This window comes from Penicillium cataractarum (genome assembly GCF_028827025.1).
Source record: "Penicillium cataractarum strain IBT 29864 chromosome Unknown utg000007l, whole genome shotgun sequence".
NCBI classification, from domain to species: domain Eukaryota; kingdom Fungi; phylum Ascomycota; class Eurotiomycetes; order Eurotiales; family Aspergillaceae; genus Penicillium; species Penicillium cataractarum.
Genome location: NW_026622743.1, coordinates 2,687,702 through 2,701,798, shown reverse-complemented (window position 1 = coordinate 2,701,798; position 14,097 = coordinate 2,687,702). Strand labels below are relative to the sequence as shown.

The window sequence follows — 14,097 nt, the reverse complement described above, 5'->3', positions numbered from 1 at the left end:
ACTACAACCCTTCTTCGATCAACTATCTTTAGAAATCTCCCTACACTGGGAGTATTCCTTTGATAGGCCGAGCATGTCCGATCCCCACCAGTTCGTCCACGGTGATTATACCGTTGGATGGATATGTGCTCTGCCCGAGACTGAGATGGTGGCAGCCACAGCCATGCTTGATAAAGAGCATCCTATCCTTCCGGCGGCCGATGCCAAGGACAAAAATTCATATATTCTTGGCGAGATCGGCAACCACAACGTTGTTATCGCATGTCTACCCTCAGAAGCAACGGGGAAGGTTTCTGCAGCCTATGTTGCGAATGATATGCTTCGTAGCTTTCCAGCCGTCAGATTCGGGTTAATGGTTGGCATTGGAGGCGGAGCTCCATATTATGGGACACAACAGGCCCAAGAAGATGATTCTGAAGATGATTCTGAAGCTGATCATGACGATGACGAGATAAGAGACATCAGACTCGGTGATATTGTAGTAAGTCAAAATACAAAGTCAACCGAAGCTGTCGTACAGTATGACTTTGGGAAGTCGATTCAGGGACGTGGGTTCGTTCACATGGGCGGCAAGTTGGATAAACCGCCCCAGATCGTGCGAACTGGAGTCTCTGCCCTTAGGGCAAAACATAGGCTAGGTGGCAACAAGATCCGTGAGCTTTTGGAGGGCGCGTTGGCCAATTATCCAGGCATAGCTGAAGAATTCCAATTTCCAACCACAGCAAAAGACCGTTTGTTCAAATCAGATGTCGTGCATGTAGACAAGAAGAAGTCATGCAAGGCATGTTGTGGGCCGGATAACATCAATCTCGTCAAGCGGAACCTTCGCAAAGGAGGCGATCCTCATATTCACTATGGGACTATCGGCTCTGCAGACGACATGATGAAAGACGCTATCTTGAGAGACAAATGGGCGCGTGAGGAAAGCATTATCTGTTTTGAAATGAAAGCTTCAGGTAAAATTTAGCATTACCCTATCAGTCGCATTTTCTAACATTTTCCACAGGATTAATGGATTCATTTCCCTGCCTGGTCATTCGAGGCATCTGTGACTACGCTGATTCTCATATGAACAAAGTCTGGCAGCCATATGCAGCAGCGACGGCAGCATGCTACGCAAAGCAACTCCTTCAGTTGATACCAGGACAAGAAGTCGTTAACCTACCCTCTGCCAAGCAGCGTACGTAACTTCTAGTAGTTGGAATTTTCAGGCAAAGTTCCTACTTGACACATATCATATATTAAAAAGGCAGTTCTAATAGAAGATCAGTGATGAATATGTTAGCCAAAAATGGGGCGACGGTCGAAAACATCAGGTCTAAGCTGGATAGAATGGAGGATCGCGAAATCCTCAACTGGATCACAACAATCAATTTTGCTCCTCAGCAAAGGGACTTTTATCAGAGACGGCAGTCTGGTACGGGCCAGTGGTTCCTTGACTCCACCGAATTTCAAGAATGGCGCAAAGAGAGCGGAAAGACAATGTTTTGCACTGGGGCCCCGGGCGCTGGCAAGACCATTCTCACTTCAATTGCAATCGACAGCCTCCTTCAAAGTGCTGGGAATGCAGGAGATATAGGCGTCGCTTACATTTACTGCAATTTCCGGCGACGAGACGAGCAATGTGTCGAAAGTCTACTCTCAAGTCTATTGAGACAACTGGCTGAGATGCGATCGTCTCTTCCAACGGAGGTGAGAATGCTATATTCTAAACACAGCACGAAGAGAACAGTACCCTCAATTGAGGAAATATTAGCTACCTTGGCAGCCGTGGTGATGGACTACTCAAGGGTATTTATCTTCATCGATGCCCTTGATGAAGGTCCAAACTCTGAAGGGGGCCTTAAGACGCTGCTATCAGAGACTTTCAAGTTGCAGGTCAAATACGGAGCCAACATTTTCGCAACGTCTCGTGATAGCACCGAGATCGAGAAACATTTTGGCAAGAAGAAGCCGTTTCCAATATATGCGCCCGTCCACGACATAGCAACATACCTCGAGCAACGAATGGAGCTTCAAGATGTGGACATCTGGGATAAAGATTTGAGAAACGATGTGAGCGCAAAGATTATTGCAGCTATTGATGGAATGTAATGTTGCAATCCGCGGAAAGATCGAGGAAAGGCCGTCTAATGAAATAATCAGGTTTCTACTGGCAGAACTATACATCAATACACTCACTTCTCTGCCAACAAAAGGACATGTCAAAAATGCTTTACAGAGACTGAGAAAGGGAGTCGCGGGACTGAACGACTTGTATAACGACACCATGGAACGGATTGAGAACCAAATTCCATAGAGACGGGATCTCGCGAAACAAGCGCTAGCATGGATATTCTATGCTAGGCGACCGATCTTGACCGCCGAGCTCCAAGATGCTCTTGCAGTCAAACCAAATACTAGGAGTTTGGACAGAGATTATGTTCCAACGGTGTCTCTCTTGAGCTCTTTGTGCATCGGGCTCATCACCATCGACGAAGAAAGCCGCATTGTGCGTTTCGTACATTACACAACACAGGAGTACCTGCAGATAAATCAGGAGCTTTGGTTCCCTTACGGGCAGAGTGATATTACCGAGACTTGTTTAACCTACCTATCTTTTGACGCTTTCAAGAGCAATCGCTTGCTGACCAAGTCTGAACTTGACCAACGACTATGTTTAAACGCATTATATGAATATGCTATCGTGAACTGGGGGCATCATGCTTTTGAAACATTCCTTCAGGAAGAAAATTCGGGGGTTAACATTGCTGGTCTCAGAACCAGGAAGGCCTCGGGTCCAGATCGAGGAAGCCGCCAAGGAGTGCTGCGAAGCCGGATATTAGAATATCTGACTAGTGAGACAATCTGGTCGCCCTCAAGCCAGGCATTGTCTCCATTTGGACTGTCCGTTGAGTATACAACAGCAAAGTACGGCGAATTGTGGCAGATGCCTCATAAGATGACGAGTGTACATCTTGCAGCTTGGTTCGGCTTAAGTGAGATAGCGGACATCTTGATTGATCATAGATACCCCTTCAACTCCAGAGATGCATGGGGGAATACACCACTTTCATTGGCGGCACAAAAGGGACATAGAAGAATTGTCGAAGACCTCTTAAAAGCTGGGGCCATAGTCGATGCAGAGGATTTTCATGGTCACACACCACTTGCATTTGCAGCACAAAATGGGCACCTCGCAGTGGTAGATATCCTTCTCAGAGCGGGCGCCTCGATCGATTACAGGAGCTCATCGTCCATGTCCCCATTTGGCCAGGCAGCAGAAAATGGACATGAAAAAGTTGCCCGATATTTAATTGAAAGCGGGGCTGAAATCAATTTTGAGAACAATCAAGCTGACAGAGGACTACTATTAATGGCTTCCACGAAGGGACATGCGGCAGTTGTAGAGTTGCTTCTCGATCTCGGTGCGCCAATCGACTGGATAGATCATTCTATTTTGGACCAAACGCCTCTCTCTGTGGCGGCATGGGAAGGACACGAGACAGTTGTGAATATTCTCCTCGACAAAGGCGCAGCTGTTGAGGCAAGGGACTCGGAAGGCCATACACCACTGTTTCAAGCAGCCAAACGTGGGTGGGAGTCCTTGATCAAGCTCCTTATCAATCGTGGCGCGGCAGTCAACTTGCAAGACAATGATGGAAGGCCAGCCCTTTCATGGGCAGCCGAAAATGGGCACTTGGCTTCTGTGAAGGCCCTTCTTGACATGGGTGCAGCAACCTATTTGAAAGATCATGAAGGTCAAACGCCATTAGACTTTGCCCGGGGGAGCGGACAAAATGCAGTGGTTCAACTTTTGTTGGAAAAGAGTACATCCTAAATGATATATTCCGTCGAAATACTCCATCAGCGGAGCCTATTATTCATCTGATCTAGAAAATGCATACTTCCACATGGTGATTGCTAGGTACTCGAGCATATCTCGTGAACAACTCACGGGATACTGATTTTTACTTTCCATGGAGCCACAATTTGTTGGTTAATAAGAAATGTACAGATTTGTAAAACCAAATGTCGATAATGCTGATACTAAAGAGGTTTTGTGCATGCATTTTGATCGAGAAATTTCGAGACATGAAATGGGTATATTGACAGCACCACTGTAGGTTCCATTGATGAGATCTATCATATTAGAAGCCAACCACGACCTATTCCATCAACATCAGATATCTCATGCATCAAGGTTTCAGGCATCTCCTCGCGCCTCCAGTGGTCCCGAAGAATATTCGAAGCACCGATCACGTTCAAACAACTAGTCGAATCCCAGAGCGCCCGCAACAACTTCATGACAAAAGCCTGTTGGTTTTCCGCCCAACAATCCAACCCTGCGATAAATGTTGGCCATAGGAGGCACTTGAAAAGGATCGCATCATTTTGCAAGGTTTCAATGAGGCCAAGCAATTGCGAAACTAGCTCCTCGTTATTCGATGTTGCTGCAGTCAGGGCATTAAGTACGCGTGTTCCGTACAGCAAAGTCGCTGTTTTGTACGCTTGCGATAGCATGCACAGCTTTGTGACTTCTATGGAAGACGCTGCACATCGCTGGAGGTCTGCCGCCCACTCGAGGCAATCAAAACGTCCTGTCAGATCAAGCATCGCCAGAGTGTCTTGTAGGATTGAAATGTTTGAAGTTTCTTGTCTCCTCCTGAATTCTGTGATCAGGGATCTTTGATCGGAGAAGAATTGTACCGCTCTCAGAAGAAAGCCAGGGCATCCAAGAAAACTCCTGACTATCGACTCTTGATGTTTCATTCCATTATCGCCGACAAACGCTTCAGACACTATCCTGGGACCCGAGAGCGCACTTCCAAGTGTTTCAATTCTGCTAAGTGTCAATAGCGAATTCGAATGGATTGTTCATTAGTGAGAATTGAGAGACTGGATCGCGTACAATAGGAGCTGTTCCGTTATGAATTTCCTCGTTTCTCGAACAGTATCTCCAGTATCAATCTTTTTATCGGATTTTGGAGTACATTTCACCAAGGACTGGTTGAGGGTAAGCAGGCCTCTTGCACCTTGGAGGTGAGAATCCCAGCCATCAATTCCAGACTCGAGAATGTCGAGAAATATGAGAAGAAGGATGGTTGCCATGGTTACTTCCGTTCTCCGAGACCCCACATCTGATAGAGAGGAGGACAATGCCTCTATGGTTTGTTTCTTGAACAAGAGCGCATCCATATTAGCATGCACGAACCGAGAGGGGACAACGGCATCGGTCGTATCGAACGAACGGCCTGTGTTGGCAAAATGTCGAGCTGCAATAGCCACAATAGACTTTTGTAGAGCCAAGTCTTCCAGGGAAAATGAAAGTAAGTTCCGAAATGGATTACTGTCACTATCAAACAGTATGTATAGCTTGCATATTCGTTGGTTATCTGTGGCTAATATTAGGATATCCAAAACTTTGTCTCTTCCTACCGACCATAGAGCACAAGCTTACAATAATCGATGTAGTACTTTGATAGCCGATCCATATTATGAATGCGGGGATCCTGCATAGCATAAGGTGGGGTATGAAGTATTCGTAGCCGCTTTTCTGAAATGAGTGAGACTTGCTTCTCGTCCGATCGCGCCACTTGGGGACCTTGAGGGGCCTCCGACGGTGCCTTGAAGACGTGACCCCGCAATTTCCCTCGAATAGCCACGCCTTCGACCCATCTCAGCGGTCTTTTGTCATGACATTCCAGCCCCGCTTTCTCACATTTTGAACAGGGGAAGCCGGACTGATCGCATTGAATCGTTCGGCGACGGCATGTCCAGCATGGCTTGATCATCTAGAAAAAATACTTGTGGGTGCTTTGGGAAATATTAGTGAAGCAATCGCAAAGTAGAAACAGGCTGCCAAAGATACACTGGCTCAGGCTTGTGAGTTCATTGCTGACCGTGATCGCAACTAAAGTGTGGATGGCTAGATAACTCGGTCCGGATTTATGATAGCCCGCCCTTGATCCCTGCAATTAATGTGAACTGTTTATAGGTGTCAAATTTGCGAATTCTTAATTGAAGTGTTATTCGTTTTCAAGGCTGAAGTCTCAGATCTATCACTAAACTCCATTTATCGAGATTGTCTGACTTGAACTTGGGTTCACAGACATGGATTCGCCTCTGGCGGCCGGTACGAGAAGATATCATTCCCTAGAAATTCAGAATTGTAACGAGAAATACTGGAAAGAGATTGATCCCCTCGAGTACTTTTGTTGAAATTTATCACCTTGAAACTAAAATTTTGAGGTTAGAACTTGCCAAGAATATATATTTTCAGGATTATATATCCAGGAGGGCGGTAAGGTTACCTCAGAGTATGTCTTAACGTAACTTCTAGATTAAACTGAATTATGACAATTTCATTCTTTGATTCCTTCTTATCTGGAACACCTATAAAATAAATCATCTCAAGCTCCTTTTGGGACCCCGCATAGCATAACATTTCTACAACCTCAGTTCCACCACAGATGGGAACTGGCCGCACATGGGCTCCCAAGAGCCCGCACAGGAGTTCCTCGATGCATACCGGCACCAGGTCGCCACCATGGCATATGCATCGAGCCTGACATACTACCACCGCATGCCAGCCATGCGTGGGCTTTTTAAGTCATTGATCCGTCGCTTGATCCACAAGATGCTGCGTCATGAGGTGTAGGGGTACTGGTATCTCACCTCCCAGTCTGGAGTCATGCTGGATCCGGAGTTGGAAGAGCTTCGTAAGCCCTGGGCGAACCCGGTGGTCCGGGAGAATATCATGTATAGTGGTCATTTGTTGTTGATGACTAGTTTGTACGCGATGTTATTCGATGATGATGAGTTTGAAAAACCTAGGAGTTTGAACTTCCACTGGAACCCGCTGTTCTAGGTTATAGGTCCGCAGACGTTTCGAGTATGATAATCGCGGTTTGCAGCAGGCCATTATTGATAAGATGGAGTGCAATGGGTGGGTTGGAGTTTGCCGTGAGCCAAATCTGGTTTTTGTGGCTTGTAATCAGTTTCCGGTAAGTTGGGTTGGACCTGCCACTCCGTCTCGAATGGCTGCTGACGTTTCTTGACTCGAGTTAGATTATTGCGATGCACCTTAATGATGCGCTTGATAAAACGAATGTGGCGAAGGAGGTTCTGGAAAAATAGAAAACTGCACTTGAGCAGAAGGCAATGATTTTGCGGAATGACTTGTACAAAGACTGGATCAGCGTCAAACAAGGTCACCGTGCGAATGCTAGGAGCGTGGGCTTCACCGCATGGTGAGGGCAAAGAGCCCATGACCCAGTAGAATCTTTTGATTGACGTTGTAATAGGGCGGCAGCGTTTATGAACACCTGGAACTCCGAGTTTGTCCAGGCTGGTTTCCCTAGCCATGCCAAGGGATTCATTACCAATATCGACGGGCAAGTCGAACAGCAGCATCCTATGGTCGCTGGTGTCTATCGCGCAGCCCTGGCGCAACGCGAAACCACCACATCGCAGACTCCGCTGAGATTTTGCAAGCCGCACGTGAGTTCTACAAGGAGAATCGATCAACGATCAAGTTTCCCTACAACCAGCCCACCCTCGGTTATGTCATCAAATGGCTGTCAGAGCTGGGCAAGACCACGGAGCTCGATGGACTCCTTGCGTACGCCGATAAGCATCTTCAGCCGACCTGGGAGAATGGGGGCCTCTACTATCCGCGTAATGATATCGCGACAGACGAGGAAGGTCATTGGACGCATATGGATCCGTTCTCCGGCAATTCTGCCATTGGATATGCACGATTGAATGTCGAAAACGGACAGAAGATCATGATGCACGCACCGTGGACGAAGGAGACTCTGGTTGATCGTCCATTTGTAGATGGATTGGACTTGTCGCAGGGCATGGATTGCTTGTGAGGTGTGTGGGATCAGCATCGCAATGCGCTGATTGTCACTATCCGCGAATGGGCTGGTAAGGGGTTCAAGGTTGCGTTTGAGGTTAAGAATCTTCCCTTTGGTGACTGGAAGGTATATACCTCCCAGGGAGACTGCACGGCGCATAAAGTGTCGGATGGAGGGCAAATTGCTGTGAACATGACCCTTCAGGGTAGTGAGGAGGTAGATATCGTGGTCGTACTAGACACTTCAGGCATATTCCTTGTGCGAGGACAATTTCATTGAACCACAAAGGCCTCTGTTTCTTTTTCTAGCAATTAAATCGGACTCTGGTTGATTTGACTGCGATAGTTCTTCTCGTGACGCGAAGAACTTCGGGTAGTGTCAAAAGGGAACTTCTCGTATCGAGTGAACTCATGTGAGCAGGTGGGCCCTTCAATGGTGGATTCCATAACCTCAGGGTCCAGAATCTTCAGATCCTTCCTTATTCGAACGGTAATGCCATCTTCGGTCTCCCGAAAATCATCCTCCCGGGAGTTAAGTTGGGGTAAACTACCTCGAGACGAGGATTTTCCAGTCATTCGAAGCGGGGTGGATACCGACAAACGCGAAGTGTTCCATTTTTGCCGAGCATTCTGGAACGTTGATTAGCTCCTTTATGCTTAGTTTGCGCCTCATTACCCAGGGAGATTCACTTTGAGGACAGGCCGCGTGACGATAGGACTGTCAGTGAATATTCATTTTTCTATCCTAATATCACTTAGCCTAATTGCATTTGTATCTCCACTTTCCAGAACTTGCGGAATTACCATATTCGGAAGATCCCATGATGAATCTCTCGCTGCCGCAACCCGAGGCCACGTCGGGTGTGAATACATTATATTAGAGACAATAACGACCTCGACTGAATGCTGACCTATTTGAACTCAACTTCTTTCCTCTCAGACACGGTCACTTTCTAGCGGGCGAGTAACTGCGTGTCGTTGAACTATGTCTGATAAGCACTATTTCCCCTCCACCAGTGCCAACTCTTTGGTCCCACGAGCATTACGAGCCCTCGTATCTGCAAATGACCACTTGGCTTTGGACTTTGCAGAGAGAGTTGTTTCAAATGCCTTTCACGATGATTCAAAAGTGAGTATCATCAGTGGAGGCGGCTCGGGACATGAACCGGCCTGGAGTGGTTATGTCGGTGATGGCCTACTTTCGGCTGTTGCATGTGGTGATATCTTTGCCTCGCCCAGTGCAAAGCAGATTTTGGCTGCGATTCGTATGGCACCGTCAAAGAAGGGTGTGATCTTGCTGATCACCAACTATACTGGTGATCGGCTTCACTTCGGTTTGGCGGCTGAAAGAGCCAAGGCTGAAGGGCTGGTCGAAAACATCGCCATTTTGCATGCCACCGACGATGTCTCGATCGGAAGAAGCAAGAACAGCCATATGGGCAGGAGAGGTCTGCCAGGACATGTTTTCAGTAAGTCTTTTATCAAATTTCTCCACCCGTTCTACATGTGGCTAATATACCACAGCCATGAAGATTATTGGAGCTGCAGCCGCAGAAGGCTACTCATTTGACCAGTGTCTTGCACTGGGGCAAGCGATCAACGCGCAAACTGTCACAATTGCGTCGGCACTTGATCATTGCCATGTACCAGGCCGAGCTCAACAGTCATCTGTCTCAGACGACGTGGTCGTCATTGGCGCCGGCATTCACAATGAGCCTGGCCAACTTCATATCTCTCCAGCCCCTTCAGTCGAAGAACTTATCGAGAGGTGTCTCAAACTCCTGTGCGATGAATCTGATACAGAGCGAGGCTTTGTCAAGTTTGAGCGAAATGATGAAATTGGCTTACTGGTCAACAATTACGGCGGTCTCTCCGTTCTTGAACTGAACGCCCTGGCCGATGAAATTCAAATCCAACTGAGCTCACGGTGGAATATCAAACCCTGCAGAACTCTGTTTGGTGCATTCGAGACCTCTCTTAATGCACCGGGCTTCTCTATCTCTCTATGCAACCTCACAGCTGCGGCTCGGCAATCGAACGAGCCTGTGGCCACCCTCATCCGCCAATTCGATAGTGCCACGACCGCTGTATCATGGCCTAACACTACTCGCCCTTCTTCTTCTCAGAAGAGGATTGCTCTGGATCATCTCGATACCAAAGTAAATTCGCATATTGTCGGATCTCCCAGCATCAAATTTGACCCCTTGCTCCTCGAAACTGCCATTCGGACCTCGTGCGAGAGGGCGATTGCGGCGGAGCCAAGGCTCACACAGTGGGATATGGTCATGGGAGACGGAGACTGTGGTGAGGCTGTCCAGGGCCTAGCCGAATCTATTTTACAGATAGTGGACAAAGGATGCACAAAATCAGGCGATGTTCTGGAGGTCATCCGTTCCTTGTTGCAAGGTGTGGATGATATGGGCGGCACTCTCGGAGCAATCTTTGGTGTACTTCTCTCGGCATTTTCCACGGCCCTGAGGAAAAACGCGTCAGAGGACAAGATTAGTCCAAACTCGGCAGAGTTCTACGCTACTGCACTTGAGTCTGCGGTCACATCTTTGAAGTCTCATACGGGGGCGAGGATAGGGGACAGGACAGTCATGGATGTTCTACTCCCCTTCGAAGAAGAGTTCTCTCGAACGAATGACCTTATCTCAGCAGTCAAAGTTGCAGCGGAGAAAGCGGAAGGAACAAGGTATCTCAAAGCAAAGTTTGGCCGGGCAACATATGTCGGGGAAGCGTCGAGCCAGGAGCTTCCTGACCCAGGAGCTTGGGCTTTCTACGAGATAGTCGCTGGCTTGGCCGATGGGCTTGGACTTTCCTCCAATTAGTACGCTTCCGAATGTCTGTCTGAGAATTATAGTCAGCTCGCTCTGAGAGATACGCTACCTGATATGTCTGATCTGATACATGTTTATGAATTTTCAATAGAAATAGACCACATTTTACCTTCAGAATCATGGAAAGTAGATGGGCATAGCAATCTTATGCTCTCAACAAAATCGGCTTATTCTTTTGTCAAATCAGTGCGCAAGCATGTCCAGTATTTGAATAACCAAGATGGTTTTGATTCAAGTCAAACTGTGGCTCTTGCAACTCCAAACTTTTGCGAGAGTACCACAAATTGACAGACACTAAACGCGGCTCGGAAAGCCCAAGGATCGTTTTCTTCAAAAGCCTTCCGCACAAGGTCCTGTACTTTTTCACAATCCACAAACCCAAGCGCATCCACATTCTCTCGGGAAGTTAGACGGCGAAACAATCGATGCAGAGCCCCGTTTACTTGAAATGTTGTGGGTCCAAGGTAGGGCTTCTTCATCCGCTTGTAGATCTCATCTGTAACGAAGGGACAAACCGCCTCTCGCAAGGCATACTTTTCCGTAAATGACCCGTCGGACGGCGAATATTTGATCTTCAGGCTCGGAGGTAGACTGTTAGCATACTCTGATAAATGGTGATCTAAAAATGGAGGTCTCGTCTCAACGTGATGGACCATATCGATGTTATCGCCAAGATACCGCAGGAGCAAATTGCAGAAAAACCCCTTGGTCCAGACGTATTCTGCACTATGAAGTGGATGCCAGCGGTTCATAATGGCATCTCGAACTCGCCCATCAATGCTTTCAACATGGGCAGTTTCAGGGCGTGTGGTTGTGTAGATGTCTGTCCATTTTGCGAAGGGAAGGCGACCGATAATTAAAAGCCTGCTTAACATTGTGGTGTTATTCAGCATTCGACTTGTCGATTCAGGCAGTCCTTTGCCAATCTCAGGCAGCCCTGGCATAGAATAAGAGGCTTTGAGCTTCTGTTTAAGCTCTGTGAGCTCGGCCCCGGATAAGGAAGAGGGCCACGAGTGATCAGTTTCAAGCAAGAACTCTTGAGTTAAATCTTTGTATCCGGCGAAACTCTCGTCGGATCCCTCTCCTGTACAAATTTTAGAATTGAGAGATCACAAAAGATCTTGGAGAGACTGACCAGTTAAAATCACTTTGATGCCATGGGATTTGGCAACCTCGGCCATGGCAAGTCTTCCTATGCCATTTGTATCTGGCATGGGTGTTTCACTGTGCCAAACAGTATCCTCGAATTTGGAAACAATAACATCCTCGGTCACTGGTACCGGATGAAAGTCAATGCCGAGCCACTCGGCTGTACGCTGTGCAATGTCTGGCCATAATTAGCTCTTCAATTCAAGATATCATGAGATATACAATTGACCATACCTGACTCATCAGCCCCGCTATCCTTGTCGAACTGCACCGTGAAACATTTGATTCGCGAGAGAATATGGCTGTCATCATTGCCAAGTCGAGTCCCCTCTTCCTTGACAAGATGGGCCACCATACCAGCCACTGCAGAGGAATCGATTCCACCACTGAGATAGATTCCCAAAGGTACATCGGCGCGAAGGCGAATCTTGACGGCTTCCATCAGACGAGCCCGCACGCCTTCGATCATCTCATCTTCCGATCGGGGTTCAGGCATTCGCTATATAGGCTTAGAGATGCGGGTTAAGTGTAATAGAGCATAATACTCTTACTTACCTTGTCGGGGTATTCAATATCCCAGTAGACCGCATCTTGAATGGGCTTAAAGTCTCGGCTCATGATATAATGACCGGGCACAAGCTGAGTATTGTCAGAAAGAATCGTAAAGGCGATAAAAATAACGAACCGATTGAACCCCTTTGAAAAGCGTTCCTGCCCCGAAAATCCACCCACACTCTCTGAGACCTTGGACATCCCACTCCGGCTTCCACCCGAATGGGAGAAAGCATTTCATCTCAGTTGCCACAAGTAACCGATTGTTCACAACGGTATAGTAGAGCGACTTGACTCCATATCGGTCCCTCGCTCCAATGAAAACCTTTCTGCGAGCATCCCATAAAATCAAAGCAAACTCGCCTCGAAGATAGGACACAAAGGAGAGACCGTAATGTCTATAGAGAGCCAGTACAATCTCGCAGTCGCTGCGACTATGGAAGTCGTACTCGCTGCCAAGAAGCTCTCGATAGTATTCGTCATCGTATAGCTCGCCGTTTACTACTGCGTAGACCTCATCTACCCTGTCATGGAACGGTTGGTTCGCCTGTGGACTAAGGTCGACGATGGACAGTCGAACATGTCCTAGGTCTGGAAGGTGTCAGCTAGTTGGCTTGAGATAGATCATTATTCTGGCTACTTTGCGAGAGAAGACAGGCACTTACAAACATTGCCATCCCCACTATTCCATGTTCCTCTCGCATCGGGTCCACGATGCTGAATTAAATCTAAACTCGCACTGAGTTGATCATCGAGTACTTTTAGCTGGTCATCGCTCGATGGTGCGGGGCAGCCTCTCAGCGAAAGAACGGCGCTGATTCCACACATCTTGATTTATGGTCGATAGTTCACCAAGAGGGCCGAAGGAGAAGGCTTTGGTATTTAGTATTATGATTGAGGGCAGTACACTGGACTTTCTTGGGGCATGACAGCCTATTTGTTTAGGTGACTATATGCTAATTCTAAGCGACCACCGAGGGGGATTGACTGGAACAAGATGGCCCCCAATATTGACGACGCGTATTGTTACATCAATATGCTCACGCCGAGGTTCCGTGGTCCAGTGATAGCAAACATTCGATCTCCCGTGCAGAGTTCGCCACTAGGTCACTACATGTATACACAGCGTAATTATAGAGTGCGGGGAATAAGGCCTCCCGTCCACTCAGCCGTGCAGGCCGCATAATCTACATGGAAATTTCCTCATGTGTTGTGAGGACCCAATACACAAGTGGGGATTGATTATTATATAGGGCCTTTGGGCTCACTAGAGGTGGTAGAAGCTACCCACTGTAAGCAAACAACTGTCTGGAAGCTAAAGCGATACAGTCAGTCTCTAACCCATCATGTTACTCGTTCTCTTATAACATAAGCCTTCAGTGATCATATTACACCTATAATATCACTGCGAAATTAAGCACAAAAGAAGACAGCAAAGTATAGTATAATCTATGGAGAGACCACAACGCAGCGTTCCAGGTCGATCATAGTGAGTCATCTCGACTGGCTAGTTACAGCTTAGGTAACCCCGATATCTCGGGCTATGAACCCTTAACAATTCGATATGTCCAAGCTCAGTAAGCTTTTGCCACGAATTCGAATGACGAGGCAGTCTGTAGTGCCACCGCACGCAAGGAATGGTCATCATTATTGGGCGTGTGTAGGACAGGAAGAATGAGCCGAGATTGGCAGCCTGATTATGCAGGCGTCAGA

At 47.5% G+C, this 14,097-nt stretch overlaps 6 protein-coding genes across 6 annotated transcripts; 4 read left to right on the top strand and 2 right to left on the bottom strand.

The window, feature by feature from the left end:
• Window positions 1-73: 73 nt before the first annotated feature.
• On the top strand, window positions 74-3,820 carry N7496_008545 (uncharacterized protein; the record flags this gene model as incomplete). Its single annotated transcript, XM_056701464.1, has 3 exons — window positions 74-917; window positions 1,286-2,090; window positions 2,302-3,820. The coding sequence occupies 3 exons, from the start codon at window positions 74-76 to the stop codon at window positions 3,818-3,820; spliced, it is 3,168 nt and encodes a 1,055-aa protein (XP_056553527.1).
• Window positions 3,821-4,125: 305 nt separating this feature from the next.
• Window positions 4,126-5,774, bottom strand: N7496_008544 (Zn(II)2Cys6 transcription factor; the record flags this gene model as incomplete). Its single annotated transcript, XM_056701463.1, has 3 exons — window positions 4,126-4,822; window positions 4,892-5,375; window positions 5,441-5,774. 3 exons carry the CDS (start codon window positions 5,772-5,774, stop codon window positions 4,126-4,128), a joined length of 1,515 nt encoding a protein of 504 aa, XP_056553526.1.
• Window positions 5,775-6,093: 319 nt separating this feature from the next.
• On the top strand, window positions 6,094-6,640 carry N7496_008543 (uncharacterized protein; the record flags this gene model as incomplete). The annotated part of the gene is made up of 2 exons (XM_056701462.1): window positions 6,094-6,115; window positions 6,453-6,640. The coding sequence occupies 2 exons, from the start codon at window positions 6,094-6,096 to the stop codon at window positions 6,638-6,640; spliced, it is 210 nt and encodes a 69-aa protein (XP_056553525.1).
• A 589-nt stretch (window positions 6,641-7,229) lies between these two features.
• Window positions 7,230-7,859, top strand: N7496_008542 (uncharacterized protein; the record flags this gene model as incomplete). The annotated part of the gene is made up of 2 exons (XM_056701461.1): window positions 7,230-7,232; window positions 7,344-7,859. The coding sequence occupies 2 exons, from the start codon at window positions 7,230-7,232 to the stop codon at window positions 7,857-7,859; spliced, it is 519 nt and encodes a 172-aa protein (XP_056553524.1).
• A 969-nt stretch (window positions 7,860-8,828) lies between these two features.
• On the top strand, window positions 8,829-10,674 carry N7496_008541 (uncharacterized protein; the record flags this gene model as incomplete). The annotated part of the gene is made up of 2 exons (XM_056701460.1): window positions 8,829-9,312; window positions 9,368-10,674. The coding sequence occupies 2 exons, from the start codon at window positions 8,829-8,831 to the stop codon at window positions 10,672-10,674; spliced, it is 1,791 nt and encodes a 596-aa protein (XP_056553523.1).
• Window positions 10,675-10,919: 245 nt separating this feature from the next.
• Window positions 10,920-13,212, bottom strand: N7496_008540 (asparagine synthetase B family protein; the record flags this gene model as incomplete). The annotated part of the gene is made up of 6 exons (XM_056701459.1): window positions 10,920-11,767; window positions 11,819-12,010; window positions 12,067-12,331; window positions 12,388-12,471; window positions 12,518-12,975; window positions 13,050-13,212. 6 exons carry the CDS (start codon window positions 13,210-13,212, stop codon window positions 10,920-10,922), a joined length of 2,010 nt encoding a protein of 669 aa, XP_056553522.1.
• Between the last annotated feature and the right edge of the window lie 885 nt (window positions 13,213-14,097).